Source organism: Homalodisca vitripennis, chromosome 6, assembly GCF_021130785.1.
Source record: "Homalodisca vitripennis isolate AUS2020 chromosome 6, UT_GWSS_2.1, whole genome shotgun sequence".
Lineage (NCBI taxonomy): Eukaryota > Metazoa > Arthropoda > Insecta > Hemiptera > Cicadellidae > Homalodisca > Homalodisca vitripennis.
The window spans coordinates 135,442,819-135,460,731 of NC_060212.1; the positions used below are offsets into that span (position 1 = coordinate 135,442,819).

General features: G+C 32.1%; 1 protein-coding gene across 1 annotated transcript; it reads left to right on the plus strand.

Moving 5' to 3' along the window:
- Positions 1-1,105: 1,105 nt before the first annotated feature.
- Positions 1,106-14,063, plus strand: LOC124364946. Its single transcript, XM_046820791.1, has 6 exons — positions 1,106-1,233; positions 2,015-2,104; positions 4,548-4,614; positions 6,982-7,070; positions 12,905-13,055; positions 13,873-14,063. The coding sequence occupies exons 1-6, from the start codon at positions 1,225-1,227 to the stop codon at positions 13,989-13,991; spliced, it is 525 nt and encodes a 174-aa protein (XP_046676747.1). The 5' UTR covers positions 1,106-1,224; the 3' UTR covers positions 13,992-14,063.
- Positions 14,064-17,913: the final 3,850 nt, after the last annotated feature.

A 17,913-nucleotide genomic window follows, 5' to 3' on the forward strand; every position in this document is an offset into this window, starting at 1 on the left:
TAAAGTCATTTCCTTCAACAAAATTACTTTACTTAAACGTACCCTAGTACTCACTCGAGATTTGTGGTATAACTAAATTAAAACAATGACATTACCACTTCGTACAATAAGTGTTCTTACATAATTATTTTATATATGTATACATTTTCATGAAAATACAAAGAAATACACCGTGTGCTGGATTGCAACGAAAATAACATCCCTCTGGATAGATTACTAAAACAACAATTCTAAAGAGTCTGATCTAGAATAATTGAGAAGTAGAAATATCAGAATATAAATGTAATAAAAAGATAAGAGCGAGTATTATCGAGTTACACGAACAGGTTGCTGACATACGCGCTGGCCTTGATCTTGACCGACTCCTTACGTGACCTTTACATCATTAACAATCGTAAAGTGAATAAAACCCCATTCTTCAATATTTACAATAAATTAAGCCAACCATAACAGACACAGTGTGCTTTTTGTTAATCAAAAAGTATTGCTGTTCAGATCCGAAAATTACATAGTGTTTCCGCCATTGTGTGGGAAATCATAATACTTCTTAAGTTAAGATTAACCACTGATGTATGACTAGTCTTCGGATAAAGGAACTCACCATGCTATAAAAGGAATGTTTACGTATATTTGCGATTGTTTTACCAATTTCAGAGGTTTTTCTAAGCATTCTTCTAAAACATTTGCTCTAATAGCTAATATTAACGTCCTGCATAACTTAATAAATTGTTGTATCAGAGTGCAAACGACTTAACCAGTTTAGGTCTTTCATTATTCTCCTTAGGAAATTCATCATATTTTGCATTTTCATGTCAACGATTTTATCGAGATATAACAAATTGAGTGATAGACTGGCGAGAACTACGGAATATCGGTGTTTTGATTGAAAATACCTTCCACGTCATTGATGCTCATCTCTACCCTAATACTCATCTCTTATCGTTATTTTTTGTTTGTATTTGCTGGCAATATAACACAATATTTCATTTACTCTTAGGTAATATGTTTCATTCATTAAATTTGTGAAGGTTTTTCAAATGTGCCTCACGCTATCATCAGGGATAAGTGATGTTATCAACTGATAAGCACTATCTGTTAAACACTCCTAATATCAAAAGCCCTCTACCTGATAGCTATGTCAATTGTCTCTAAGCTAGTGCACTTCGTGTGTTGACTTCACCAACCAAATTCGTGTTCGGCCATTGAACTATTCACCGAAATATTATGTCACAGGTGGGTTACGTAACTTTACATCACATTTTAATAATATTAATATACATTTTAAGCTTAATTAATGTTTTATAACTTTTATTCATTTACTTCCTTGTTTATTGAATATTTTATGAGATTTGAGAACCATTATTAGTGTACTATATTTTGCTTTTCACGTATACTAATACACACAAAAATTCATTATAATATAGATGTTATTTAATACTTTTTGGACTTTTTAACCTAGATAAATTTCTTATGTAAATAATATAAAATTCCAGAAATTCTGCAAATATTTATACCAATGTACTACTTTCGGGAGTCATATACGATAAGTATAATATGTTAAAACAGTGCAACGATCTCATTTCAATGTTAACTACTTCAGATAGATGGTATAGTCAAAAATACAACACTTACTGTATTAAACATCTCTGGCAATAGCACTTACACGGATATAACGTACTTACAGGATTACAAAGATATTTACCCGGTTTAAACAAACATTATTAAGCAGTGGATTACCATACATGGCCAGAGTATTTGCATTGTTTCTCTCCTAAAACAACAATATTTGGTTATAAGTAATTCCCATGCGCTTAAGTGTGTATAAACTCCTACCAGGCTACAAAATAAATTAATACGTATATTTTTTTATATTTATATTCGTTCATTCATTGGTTCAGAAGTCTTTTTCACACGTGTACTAATATTAATAATATTATAGGCATTGTAATAGGCGTGTAATAATATAATAGGCATTGGCATGTACTAATATTAATAATATTTATAAATGTTTTAGGAAGCTATGGAGAGTAATAACATAATTAACACGTTCTGTTTCCGCCTCCCACTGCGCACCGGCTGTCTGCTCATTGGCTGGTACGATATCGTAAGTTTAGACATATTAACCTATTATAAACTTTCCTTAACGTACTCCTGACGGTAACTGTGCTGTTTAAAAAATAATGTTCATTTGATACTTATAGACGAAAATTTCATACTTTTTATTCTTATTAGTATTAGGAAGCCTACATTTGTTAACGTTTTTTGTTTGAGGTGGGTGATATTATACGGTATTTAGGTATTTTATATGTATAATAAATAGGTTTTACTAATATTGTATCCACCTAGAAATTGTTATTACTAAATTTTAATTTTAGTAATAAATAATCAATTTGTGAAGTTTACCCACAAGTTTAATTGTGGTATTAAAACGTATAAGCACCACTTATATATCTAAAAACATAAGCTGTTGCCACGTTGCTGCCAGATAGAGTAACAATGAACTTGAATGTATCTTGGGGGTGGGCTTAATGGTTCCAATGTTCTATGGAATTTTGGCTACGAACTTAATAATTTACACAAATTTTAAAAATTTTTTACTTTCATCTTGGCTCGGCATTGCAGCTGTAGTCGGAAAAGGGATATTAGAAGACTAGATGTCTAAAACATGAATACTGGAAAACTCGAAGTTGAACAAGAACTTGAAGTTGTGATCAAAGTACTTGAAGTTAAACTCGCCTAAAACAAATCACGACTGTATTAGCCATTTATCGAGGCAACTTATTATCATGACTACGTGGTCTTGTCATAAGGACATCACCACAACTATTATCTGTATTAATCTGCCAAATAAAACACCACCAAAGGTAAGTTACTTTACTGTATGCAAGTTAACTTTATATTGCATTCAAACCAGATGTCTAGTATGAAAGGGCAAATTTATAATACGAAAATGTAAATTTAATTACGGACAAGGCCCTCGATGAGTTACTAGGTAGCAAGATGTTCAGGTATAAAGTTCAAGAGAGGAAAAATAACTACGCGTGCAATTAGGTTATTATTCCGCCAACAATTTAGTTCCAAGAACATCGGAGTAAATTTACACTAACCAGTAACGAGTGACAGGATTACGAATATGTGCGTGTGCTTGCGTGTGTGTGTGTGTGTGTGTGTGTGTGTGTGTGTGTGTGTGTGTGTGTGTGTGTGTGTGTGTGTGTGTGTGTGTGTGTGTGTTGTGTGTGTGTGTGTGATTATGAAATATTTCTTAAACATTCACAATTTTTTATTATCTAGAGAGTGTACTACTAAAAAAGAGTGCGCTGAAATGAAATTTTGTCATCGAATTTTAATATTGATCTTCGATTCTATAATTTTTCTTTTTGCTCTATGAATAAAAATGACGTGTGATAAAATCTCAAATTATTGTACTTAGTTTGCTTAAAAGTTTATTTATTCTCATATACTCTCGTTGCCGTCATGCTTAGCCATAAGGCTAACATAATTAAAACTCTCCTTTTCTTTGTACTGTTATTTAGTTTCATTTTATATAACTATTAAGTTAACTAGTACAAAACCCAAGTAATAGTTGATTGTTGTGGTAACAATGCTAGCAGCTAACAACAATCTATGATAGGGTGAGAGAATTATTTAATTATCAAGCAATGAACTCACAACAATTCCTATACCGTGCGCCTCCCGCAGGTGTAAACAGTTATTAAATTAAATATATAATTTCATTATTTTTCATTTGTTTTTTCTACCTGATTAGCTTGTGTAATACATGTTTTTTTTTCTATTTAAGTTTCGGAAAGTATAGAAATAGTAGTTTTTGTTTCAAAATTCCGATCCAATTAAACGATATCTTTTATGGGAACCCCATATAATTCCATTAGTCATTAAAGAATCTTGCATATATCACTAAATTTGAATCTTTCATAACTTTGTTTTTGTGGCAGTAATGCCACTGAAGTTTGAGATCTTTATGCAATTATTATTTGATAAAAATCAAACATAGTACTGATTGAATGCTATTCCTCGTTATAAAAAAACATATTTGTAGTATACGAATATGGACAGTTCAATTTCATCCAATAACAACAAAATTGGTTGAAAAACGAGCCACCACATTAGAGCCCCCATATTTACATACGAATAGCGAAATCACCCAGAACTGCAGATGAATATCAATCAAAGACGGATCATCGTACTCAATATTCATTTGCCTATGTTAACAATGTTGACTTTCCTAACAACTGTATTACAGAACCATTAGCTTGGCACATACTGACTTAATTGAAACAAAAGGAAGTAATATAAACCTATCAGTACTTGTTACAAATATTGATCGCCCATTAACAATATAACGTGGTCTTAATAATATTTGGAATAATAATACCCTGAATTAGATAATATCGTGGGCTCAGATTATTACAATAAACATTTTAAGAGAGAAATATAATTGAAAGTATTATAATTGTTCATGTGTAATTGATTTCCCTTGTATACAGTTATTATTAAAAACTTCTTCAAAGTTTTATGTGTGATTTTAGGTGTATGGACATGCAATGGTGTTGCTGTACCTAGCATCGATGTATTCCGGTTATTTCCATGTAAATGGTAAGTAAAATTTCAAGAGTACACTGAAATATTTTTGGATTTTAGGGATGTACTCAGGATTTTTAATTTGGTCTTTTCCGTGTTCCTATTTACAAGCACCTGATTAATAATTTGTGAGTGAACACTATTTAACTTTTATTATTAGATGAATTTTGTACTGACACAGTTGTAAAATACACGTCATTTTAATTGTTCACAGAACACAAAACACACGTAACACTAGATTTTCAAAAATATTACTCTATGTATAGAACTAGAAGTTGGAACGTGGAAGGGTGAAGAAAAACATCAAGCACTTATAAATTGAAGAGAGTTCAAAATGGATAAAACTACAATGGAAGCGTAGTTTCTTTATTTACTTATCACACAATAACCACAATAACACAATAACCATCATGTGCTTGATAAACTACCTGGCTGAAATATCTCAGCTGATGTAATAAGAATAAGTACATGATAATAATAATTGGATTGAATTGTCTATAAAACAGTGCGTTACAAAGGTCAGTTTTATATAATTAATTAAAATTCCTTAGTATACTTAACTTTACTTACAACACACATAAAAAATACATTTATTTCCCATACACGCTACCATTCAATCAACACTTGACTCGGAGCACTAATTAATTTTTATTTTTATTTTGATTCTCACAGTAATGAACTCTGCGGCAAAATAACTCATTTGAGACCAGTAAGCGCTTCAGGAGAGCTTAAAACTGGCTTAAACCATCCAACTGTATAAAACCATTAGTGAGCCGATTGAGATATCGGATTCCAGCCTGTGACGGCAAGCGGTCGGAAGCCACCGTCACAAGCTGTTGAGCACGGTAGCTCTCCCTGTCTCTAGTTTCGTAGCAGTGAATATCACTACCCAGTATAAGAAACTATTTCGATCGACATTCAATATATACTGATCCCAATATATATTGGCAAAGCAGATTCAGCACCGGTGTAGCCGGTACAGAGATGAAGTACAACAGAAAATACGAAAAGAGCCTTAAACTGTAAAGGTACGCATTTTAATAGTAATATAATCAAACGTCAATTTTGTATTTTTATAAATCCATGGACATTTATAAGATATCAACATATAAGATATATACTGTTCTCGTCCATTACGCCAACGACACTTATTTTTTATTTTACCCATGAGCAACCCTGTGGATAGTTTTGCGTTATAACTGTAACCTTATAAAAATAAAATGATGTCTATTTATTTTTATTACTATTAATATGTCAACAAGTAGGAAGTAATGTTATAAGTATATCTCAAGACAAAGAATCAACGTAATGAGTACTACGTATATTGAACTGTAAACAAGTCAATCATACGTTTAAAGTATTAAACTAATTTTTAACTTATTCCAACCATAAGGTTCCTATCTCTTTGAACGTAATGCCACCCCTTCTACGTATTCTATTTAATATATTCCTTCATAGCTTTAGGCAATCAGTTTATTATAATTATCATAAAATTATTTACAAAATGTAACAATTAAACTGTACAATAAATCGCAAATTCATTAGCTTAGCATTGGTGAAGCCTTTAACCTGAGGGGCTGAATTTAAAAAGTCATAGATTGCTTTTTATCCTTATTCTAAACAACTTCATAGGTCCTTATTGATAAGATTGTCGCACAGACCAGTAGCCAATGAAGACGGGTAGAATAAGGATAACAAGGAATTGGCTTCTCGTTAAAAACTAACGGTCAGATCAAGTTGTGTTGGGCGAACTCATCACCCAAAGACCGTGACAGAGCTAGAAAAGGCAGTTGCTAGAAAGATTAAAAAAAATATATACAATAAATTATAGAATCTAGACAATAATTAAATATGTTTCAAAATATATATAACAAACATTTACTTCCCATTCCATAACTACCTTCTTTCAAAATAAAACATATAAAAAAGTTAACACAGAGCAAATAAATTAAAACACGTACAAGCAGGAAAAAGTTGTCTAAATTACACTTATATCGTAAAAGTATTGGGAACTTTATTATTATTAGCTAGTTTTTATTGAAATCATGTAAGCATTACATAAAAATGTAAAAAAATTCAGTTTAAACACATGTATACAGAAACGCAAGAAACTTAAAAAAGTAACAATAAAATACATATGACAAATTTCAGCATTATATATCAAAATTACTAGCTCACTTTTGGATTCAATTTACAAATTTTACCCTCAACAACTTTAAAAATACATAAGTTATTAATAATAAATTGAAATTTTAAATTAAATGGAAGTGGAAATTTGTCACAGTTTGACAGAAAACTCAACATTAGTAAAGCATTAAAATACTTATTAGGGTAATGAGTCGAAGGAACTTACGGGGTCTTAATACACTCTTGTTTTTCTAGGTATATACAAGTATGCACTTACAATTGACTTCATATTTACAATAGTCCAGCTCCTAAGTGGTGCGGTCCTTGTCTATGGAGTGAAATATGTAAGTTAGTAATTGTATACTATTATACTGATTTTATTTGGACGTACAATGGCTATTCATTTTAAACCAAAAAATATTACGAAAATAAACTAACTAGTAGATCTTTTACTACTTTTGTGTTCAGCAAGCTTTTTGGAAAGATTGTTCACTACCATATTGATGTTATTATTATTAATTTATTTCCTTATTTTTAGGAACAGAGGAATGTGCTCTTTTTTGTCTGTAATATTTTTTATTTGAGTGACAAGAGCATAAAAAATCATAATGTTCAATGATTAATTTTTTTATTCATCTATTTCAGGGGTGCCCAACCTTTTTTACCCAAGGGCCACATTGTAAAGCCTTTATGGCCAGGCGGGCCAACATCCCAGGGGATTTGGAACCCCAAACAAAACGTATTGCCCGGGGATTGTTCCAGAAATCTTGTGCAAAATATGAGTTGTAAGGTTATTTGGCCCTTGTTTCCTGATTATTGTAATTTCTTATTATTTATTAGTTGTTAGGTAAAGGTTTATAATATATTATGTTTTTAAGTTCTTTTAGTAGAAAAAAATATAAACCCAGACTTTGGGATGTTTGCTCTAATTCTCAGGGAACAATAAAAAAGTCACAAAATAATTGAATACATTGATTTAAATTAATCCTACTAGGATACTAGGACATACAAATTACGTGGCGAGTGGTGACCTTGAGTTGGGTAGGGGTTACGCCGCCGCACCACGCGCTGTGCCGTGCTTTACGCGCGGTCTATTCGCCAGCCGGCAGCCACCACCGTAGTCAGTGAAATCTGTCTGCAACTACTTTACTTCTTTCAACACTCATACTCCACCGAATGAATACGGCTCGTTCTACGTGAAATCGGCTGGACTGCTTGGTTCTCAAAATTTGTATTCATTTAATATTTCAAATGCTTGTAAACAAATTTGGTTGTTTTGGCAACAAGGCGGGCCACATAAAACTGACTCGCGGGCCGGATCCGGCCCGCGGGCCGTAGGTTGGGCAGCCCTGATCTATTTTATAACCAGTAATTAACTAAAAAATAAATTAGTTCTCTTTTTATTGCGTTTTCTAACATTTTCGTTCCTTCATTTTCCAAAGGTGCTCTTTTGGTCGGGAATATTTGTTATTGGAGTGACAAGAGCATAATAAATCATCATTTTCAAATCAATCATTTTTTTCATTCATCCACTTTATAACCAGCAATTAACTAAAAAAAATAAATTAGTTCCCTTCTTTATTGCGTTCATTTGCGTTCCTTTATTTTCCGCAAATAAAGAATCGTTTGAATAATACTGATCACTTTTAAATCATTCTTGATACCGTTTAATATTATTCTAGTAAATACAACTTCTTTAACTTCAACTAAAATACCACTAAGCTTATGTTGAAACGCACAGACTAATGGAAGTAAATCAGAGTTATTATCATTTATAAATCAGTATATGTAGAAAGATGAGAAACATGTAAACCATAATGGTAACACAAATAATGTAAACACTTATTCTAAGGAGAATGTTTAGAGCCTGACAATCTTAGGTTACATCAATATATACTTTGGGGTGAATCAGAATCATTAAAACACAAGTCACAATGCAAATTTGCCCCAACTGATCCAGAATATCGTATAAATTTGGAAATATGTATTAATAAATTAAATTCGTGATATTGAATTAACTTTTATTGGTCGGTCCAAAAACATTAATATGATTTGTAAAATTTTACTTTATTTAATATTTAAATTATTGTTGTATGGAATAATTATCTTCTATAGGCTGTTAAAGGAAATTTAATAAAATAAACAAATCTTATTGAACAGAAACTTTAGTTACACACTTTTGCTGTTGCTTTGATAAAAAAAAGGCCACTTTCATATTTTGTAATGAGAAAAACATCTAGGGAAAGAAAAGTAATTGAAAACAAACATCAAAGTCCTGTGAGTGTTACCAACATTTGAAGATGGACGTTTACTGGTGGTTTTGTTCATTTCCGTTGGTATTACTCTAATACACAATATATAAAACATAACACATCGATTCATAGTATTAGCTTAATTAATTAATTTAATTTTAATTTATATACCGGTCTATATACATATGTATATACTATGTAAGATAAAAGTATGGATGCACTCTGTTTAGTTTTCTATGGATAAAGATGTAGGGGGGTGGAACTCTGGACACCTTTTTAGGAAATAGAAGTGAAACTTTTAGTCAGTGTTACTACTTTGTGAATTTCCTCAAAATGGGATTTAGGGATGGGGGCATCTTCATCTCGAAATATATTAATCTAAAGACCATTAAACCACCCTTAATTTGAAAGGTCTTAATAAAAGAAGAAGAAAAGTGGAAATTAAAGCTTTTTATCTGAACCCAGTTCAACATGGAAATTGATTTTAATAATTTATATACCGGTCTATTTACATATGTATATACAGTGTGAGTTAAAAGTATGGACACACTCTGTTTATTTTTCTATGGATAAAGATGAAGGTGGGTGGAACTCTGGACACCTTTTTAGGAAATAGAAGTGAAACTTTTAGTCAGTGTTACTACTTTGTGCATTTCCTCAAAATGGGATTTAGGGATGGGGGCATCTTCATCTCGAAATATATTAATCTAAAGACCATTAAACCACCCATAATTTGAAAGGTCTTAATAAAAGAAGAAGAAAAGTGGAAATTAAAGCTTTTTATCTGAACCCAGTGCAACATGGAAATTCATTTTAATTAATTAAATTGCACTGGGGTTGTTTTTAATGTAACCCCACACAAAGTAGTCAAGCGGAGATATACCTGGTGGTCTTGGTAGCCACTCGATACTCCCTATTCTGTCTATCCATTCGGAAAAATATTGTTTAAATACTCGCGGACATGCAGGCCATAGAGTGGAGGTGCCCCATCCTGCTGGAATTAAACTTCATTACAGTTGTTGGTTGCTACTTGGATAGATATAAAAACCTGATTTTGTAACTTTTCCTGGTATACCATGTCATTAAGATTTCTATCAATTAAAAAGGGCCCAGCAAATTGATCCCTCACAATATCAATCTAAACATTTAATTGTTCAGGGTGCTGGGTTTGCTGCTCTCTAACTCAACATGTATGTTAACATCAGCACAATAACGAGCGTGGTGGCTGTTTAACGAGAAAAATGCTTCACCTGAAAGCTCATGAACTAAACCAATTTTGTAAGCTTACCGTCACTTAAAACTTTACAAACTGATTTTTCAGATATACTTTATATTTGAGGCTCATTTCTTATCGAGGCATTAGAATCTCCTACAACAGTCTGTAAAATGTCTTGTGACAATGCTTTGTTCGTAGCAGATTTTGGTCATCCAGGTTTAGGGCGGTCTTTGACGCTGCCTGTTTCCTGGAAACTTTGGATTTTTTGGTCTCTTGAATTAGATACAGAGTTTATATTGGGGTAAGTTTTATTAAACAAATCCTTTACTTCATTATAATATCTCACCTAATTTCCGTAGCCTCACACCATCATGATCATATTAAGCTCTTGTTCACATAAACGCACCATTTCAACGTAGAGTATCACAAAAACACGTCTTATTTTTTTTTTAATTGCAACCAGAAACTGAACATGATAGTGGACTTCTTAAAAACTGACAGTATAAGGGAGGCTTGCCCTGCAACATGTAATAACTGTAAACCAGGTTTGATTTTTTAAGGAAATTTGTTGTCTATTGAAGATTTACCTTCTAAATGTGGATGTTCATGTTTTGCCTCAATTAATCTTAATTAATTTCTATGAGCTATCATTTTGTAATGTGTTGAGATCCGCTGTTCTTCTTCGTTTCTTACCTTGAATAGTCTTGACTTATTCTTTTAACTTACAGTGTGTATATTAAGCCATATAATATAAGGTATATAATCTAAAAGAGATTTGTAACACCAGAATTTCTGAAATAAATCTATTATGATTAAAAAAAATAAAGCATGCATTTGACAAACTTCTTAGTGGTCTATTTAAAATAAAACTCTACGCAACAAATAAATATTGAGTTTTGAAGGTTATAGTTTATACCCAAAATAATTACATTTAAAGACCAAAATAAAAGAGAAATGATGATCAGAAGGCCTAATTTTTGCAAGCTAAAATACAGTAATAAAGCTATAGAGAATAAATATAATCGCATCAAACCGTGCACAGTATCACTTATATATCAGCATCTACGGAAGGGCACAGGATCATGTCGGTAATTGATACCTTAGCAACGGCCACAAATCGCCCCCTAGTCGTATTGGGTACGGAGGATTAGTTATGTACGTTGTAGGTCCTTAGATACAACTCACCAACTATCACTCTGATTATGTTTCGAACATTAAAATTTGTAATGAGCTAAGAGGATGAGAACAGAATTAGGTAATAGTAAAATCCGAATCACGTAAGGGGCACCTGCAAATGTATTGATCGTGTAAAATGTAATTATAAAAAAGGGTGTTAGTAAATAAATGAGGTTTGCCAATCATTCTAGCCTTTTGCATAATGTGTTGTATTGTCATTCATAATTAAGGAAATATATGGCATAATGTGGAAATATTAAGCAAATTTGAAGGCAGAAATGTCCGCCGTCTCAGGTATACATAATGATATGTTACCGAAAACCATCAAAGTTGAAAAAAGGTTTATTTGAGATTATTTAATCGAATCTTTGATAACTGGTTGTTACGGAACATCCATTATATTTTTTATTTAATAGTTGTTCATGTGAAAATAGAGTGATCACTTATAAGAATCATAGTGGAAGAGGCGCTATTGGTGGCCAGTGCTACGAGGGATAGGTCACTTTATAGCAAATTATTTATAGCAAAATAATTTCCGTGCTTACTAGTATACTGAATAATGTACGTATCTATAATAGTTGTTGACGTGTTACTATTGGAGGGGGAGAAGTTGGTGACTGTGGCGGATATGCCGTTGTTAATTGGATACCATGCTACACCATTTCTAACATGTCTAATGTCTACCTACTAGTTGTTTATGTGTTACATAACACGATTGGTTTGGTGCTGATAAGTGCCCTGATGGAGGTGGATATTTTGCTCTCCAATGCTGCGGGGGTTGTGCGGTTGTTAATGTTTCATAAGTTGCATGCAATGCTCATCAAATCAAATCAAATCAGCTTTATTGCAGCGACAATATTACAATGTATAGCAAACGTCACAAATTTTAATCTAAAATTTCTTACATTCATGCCACAAAATTCTCATTCACACATACAATTTTACACTTATGCACCTTTCATCCTTCGCCAATATATCCCACTTTAAACAGCAGAATCAGTCGTGTAATTGGGCGGTCTCCCAGCTAAATGCTAAAAACTCCCCTGCATTATAAAATGCTTGTCACACCACAAGGTGTTTAAGGCGCCTTTTGAACGCCTTGGGCGTTAGGGAATTTTTTATTGAATTTGGCAGTCTGTTAATAAAATTAACACCTGCCTGTGAGGGCAGGTGTTCGAAAACCACTGTTCTGCGGCTTGCAGTTCGTAGTAATTCTCTACCTCGTGTCTCATGCGTATGTATGTCCCGGCCTCTGGTTAAGGCACACTTATACATACAAAACAAAGTGGTTTCTAAAATGTACAGACACGGGAGAGTTAACAGCTGTAATTCCTTAAAAGCTAATTAATTAAATGCTACACCAGTTATGGTGTGTTACAGAGCACGATTTGTTTGGCACTGATAAGAGCTCTGATGGAGATGGAGATGTTGGTAACCAACGCTGTGATGGACATCCCGTTGCTCATATGTTACAAGTTTCATAACGATCTACATCAATTCGAATATACCTCTGTTGGTTGTTTATCTGTTACAGAGGACAATAGGTTTGGTCTTGTTGAGTGCCGTGATGGGAGTGGTGCTGATGGTGTCTGACGTTGTCGGGGACGTGCTCTTAGGATTATCATTTCCTGGCATTTCGGCTGATATTAGTATCCTTGCCGGAATCCTTCTTCTCACTTTTATTGGCAAGTCAAATATTAAATTTGCTCAAAATTATAGTTAATTGTAAACTGTAGTTTTTATATATATGTGTGTGTGTGTGTGTGTGTGTGTGTGTGCGCGCGTGTGTTTAGGTAATTTGTGTTTACGTTATGGTTTTAGTTTAATTTACTTAACAGTAGGGGTTAGAATATGGTGTTCTCAATTTACCATATAAATTTAGGTGTCTTTCTGAGTGAAACATTGGATAACTACCTGAGATAATATAAGTAATAAAACTAAAAGTATAAATATGTTTCATATTTCTTCCTTCGCCTCTGATCTTCAAGGTCCAATAAATCTGTTACGGAATATTTAAATTCAGAATGCAGTATATACTGTAGTTATTAGTTACCATCGACAAGTTGGGGTGTCCTAGATGTGGGGTTATCTTCAGAACCAGTAGAGCCTAACCTTGTTCTAATTATATCTTTACATTAGGTATACATTTGCAACGTTCTTACAAGTCAGCTAAGTTTTACAAGCTGGAAAATATTAACTGAATTATACATGTGATAAATGATATTTTTCATTATATCAATACAGATAAATATTTAAATAATTTATACTTATTTATGCACAATGTACTTAACATTAGTCAATGAAACGAATTATAAAACATAGTGACTTTTGACTTACACACTGCAATGATCATTTCGGCTAGTTTAAGTTTCCAAGTTCTAAATCGTTTTAAATATGACATACTAATAATAGTCCAGTGGGGCTTAGGATATTTAAGAATTATAATTTACGGTAGCATTACAGTATTCCAAGTTTTTTAATTCAAACGTATTTTTATTTTAGGTATCAGAGGATACTGGACATTTGCAATTTATTGTTACTATGTGCAACTTAAGGAAGAACTGTATTTGACTAACAAGATCCAGAACACCATACCAGACATTGTCCAATCAACTTCTTAGAAAGTTTATTCAGTTATAAAAAGACTTCTTGTAATCACTACTTAGGCTGAATAAAACATTTTCGATAAAGAATAGTCCTTTAATTTCCCCCCATTGCTGAAATAATGTAACTATTATCAGGATGATTAACAATCGTGAGAAAAGGGAAAGTTTTTTTTAAACACTCTGCCAAACTTATAAACATTTTATTTAGGAACAAATAGAATCTAAAGTATCATAAATAATAATTACTGTTTTTATTTATTAATATTTAGTTTGATAGATAAATATAGTAATAAGTTTAATGTTGGTATATAGCCTTATAAACCAAGGGCCAAATTAGTTAACACATTTAATTTTATTTATTATAAGCATTTGAAAATGGAAAATTCTTAAAATCTTTAAATTCCTTTTTTTTCTTCTTTTTATTCACGTCTTCACTGCCTGGGAAATAGCTTACCAGATCACATTGATTTCTTTACTATGTCTGAGGTAACTTTTAAAAAGGAACTCTCCAAGTTTTATTTTTGAATGGTGATCTGTTTATTCTGGAATATGTAGAGTGTAGACATATTTTGAACTTGCCTGTTGTTTAGAACCATTTCTGTATATATTTATAATATAATAATAAGGTTTCTTAATACTTATAATGATTTAGCACAAGTTGTACGTCTTTTTAATTATTTATTTAAATCAATTGTATGGTCTGTTAATAATTTGTGTTTTGTCCTCAAGAGTGTATCTTATGTATTTAATAGTAATAGTATTGTTAGCCATCTAAATCCAAACTGTAAATTTATCATGTAATTTAAAAATGGTGTTAACCGTATACAATAAATAAATAAATGTAACATATCTTACAAATATCATTTGACAAATATGTTATAGTTTTATTTGAATATTTAGACCATTTAATTAAAAATCCACCATTATTACGTTCAAAGACATGTTTCGATAAGTAAAGGAGATAGTTCAGGTTTAATAAGCTGAGTATTCAAAAATATTATCTGTCTTTGTGTTACAGAACGGCTAGTTAGTTAGTCATAACAATCACCTATACTCATATTAATGTCATCTGTCTTAAACAGCTTATTAATATGATATACATCATATAAATGACGATTTACACTGTTCGTCTATGGTCATTGTATTCTTAATAATAATAAATCTTTGGATTCGTGTCTTTTTATAATAAAAAAATACGCTATTTATTTAACTAAAAGGTAAATTATGTAATAATTTCCATCCCAATTATTAAGCCAAATGTGTTTACTATTAATAAAAATTATAATAAATCCAAGGAATAATCTTTGCCATTCATACAAGATACATAACATAAACCTCGCTTAAATCTATAGACGTCTTAACTGTAACTAAACGATACGGAATTAATTTAGTATACTCTTCAAAACCATTATAAAGCGTGCAATAAAATGACTTTGTAGTAGCTAAGAACATTAATAACCTAATGATGAAAAAATTTAGATCGTTGCTCATTTGTACCAATTATAGCTCATATTTTTAATATTTAATTACTGTCATATATTTAATGATCTGGTTGACCTTTACATCACACATTCATTTATTATATAATTGTAAAATACCTTTTGATGTTAAAATACTTAATATTTTACAGTATAAATAAATTGCATCACACATTCGGTACATGAGATAATTTTAGATTAGTAAGACTTGCGTATAGTCCATTTAAAAAGCTTTTAATATAAACACATAAGAGAGCGAGTAAGTGGTTAATAATGGTCTCTCGTGTGGGGAAATAATAGGGCATTGATCAAATGGAGCATCGCAGGCCATTCCTGTACTTGACAGCCTTCACTACATGTTCAAATTATAAACAACTTTCCGGTATGTGAATGCACTGACAACTTGCCAACTTATAACTGTTTAAAGAGAGACTTCTAAATTTGTGAAGTTTTTAGTATTCGCAACTAAAATTAACATATCTAGCAGTTTTTAAACGTAATAACCATGTTTAACCACATTTAGGATTTTATAAAGTTTTTATAGTATCTGCAAAACCTTATATATTGGGCAAAACATTATCTTTGAATTGGCATATCAATGCTAGGACAATATATATTATTTTTTAACACCAGTTTATGTATGAAACACGAAAAGTGTTTTAACATCAAAATTACAAATCTATCTGTATCTTAGTTACTATAACCATATCTGTTTATTAAATACATTAAAAAATTTGAAAGACAAATATTGGGTATTTTAAATTTTGTTAAAATTAATTTAAAATGCTGAAGCCTCAAAAGTTAGGATAAACATATTACGAATTTTCTCAGTTTCATTGTAAATTTCCGCAAAAATGTTAAGAATTATTGTTTAGTTTTTGTTGCATTTAGTAATATTTAATATTTAATTAAGCATATCAAATTTAAATAATGAGCGAATGAGAGAGATCAATTGTTGTCCCTCGAATACTAATTATAATTTTATCACGGGTGAACCACCGTGCCTGCGCCGATTGGATGGCCCTTGGGGCTGCTTTCTTGTACCGGTATGGTCGTTGACACATCCTACCTCTCCTCTACATGACTAATGTGTGTCTTCTGCACACATTCATTTTCTGCTCGTTATTCCATCTCCCTTTCTGTAGCTCACCATACTCCTGTGTTATTTAAATATTTTGTTATACCTTGTTTACCTTTATGTGCCCCGCTGTGCATGCTGAAGTGTATCCGTCAGTGTGGAACTGTAGACCCTATGGAACTATATCTTTCTCGTCTCCCTCTGATCTCGAGCACCTGATCCAGGACTCAACTTGTGATGGTGCTCTAGAAAGACATCTTTTCTTGGTGATTCATTTTTGTAGTACATTCCAGGAAATTTCCTAAACTGTCTCCTTTAAAATTATTGGAAGCTGGAAATACCGACTAGAGCCTTTTTACAGCTATTTAAAAATTTCCAAATATTTAATTTTTTGAGAGTAGCCAGGTTATGGTAAAAAAGGTCAGAAGTACGCCCTTTACGAAGAAGCATTTTGTAGGATATTAATTTACTATTATCGTTATTGTTTTGTAAAACTAACTGGTTTTAATCATTAGGCGTTTTTTTTTCTTTGTATGTGCAATACCAATGTTGAGTTCAGCTCAATTTACATTCCCCTTAGTGCAGCCTCAAATCTTAAAAATTAAATTCCTATTGCTGGACCTTGGTAACGCGGTTTATTTCATTTTACCATTCAAAAAAATTGTTCTAAAACCGTTATTTATACCAGTTTTTCACTCCGGAAACAACCAGATATGAAGTCCTGATTCCGCTTTGACCGGCCGTATCTCGTTAAATAAATGTTTTACGGCCTAACTCCAAGTGGCCGAATATGCTCAACTGATGCCCGTACACACCCCACATTGGTTATTTTATCGGTATTAATTTATTTTACAAACGGATATGCACCTCAAACACTGAAGGTTTTTCTAAGTCCGTAACTCGAAAAATATAATTTTTACGAAAAATAAGCAAGACACGTTTCAGGCCGGGAACGGTGTCCTCTTGCCCAGGATGAGGGCAAAAACTCCGGTTTTCTGCACTTTTGCAAACCAATATGAACCTCGACTGGCCGGAAACTGACCGTGTTGAGTCGCGTTCCGACCGTTGTTAAAAACAAACCCGTCGACAGATCTTCTTCTTAACGCTTTTAAAAGACGTAGAACATTATATTATCGGTGTGACCTAAGTTTTATAAACTTTCATTTAGCCGTTTTCCGAAGCAAACCGATATGAACCTCCGGAAATGGAGAGAATTATTTAAAATCAGGATAAATATTTTGAATTAACTATAATGAATTATGTATGACTGTGTCTTGAATAATCATATTTGTATGGTTTATACGTACAGAGAAAATGTTGAATAGGAAAACATCCTGCTGCTATTGCAGAAAAAACGTAATCCCCTGATAAATGGTAATAG

Excerpts from the sequence above, each read along its gene's own strand:
- LOC124364946 (XM_046820791.1), top strand. Across the intron at positions 2,105-4,547 it reads TCATTGGCTGGTACGATATC|GTGTATGGACATGCAATGGT; the intron begins GTAAGTTTAGAC and ends GTGTGATTTTAG. Across the intron at positions 4,615-6,981 it reads CGGTTATTTCCATGTAAATG|GTATATACAAGTATGCACTT; the intron begins GTAAGTAAAATT and ends TTGTTTTTCTAG.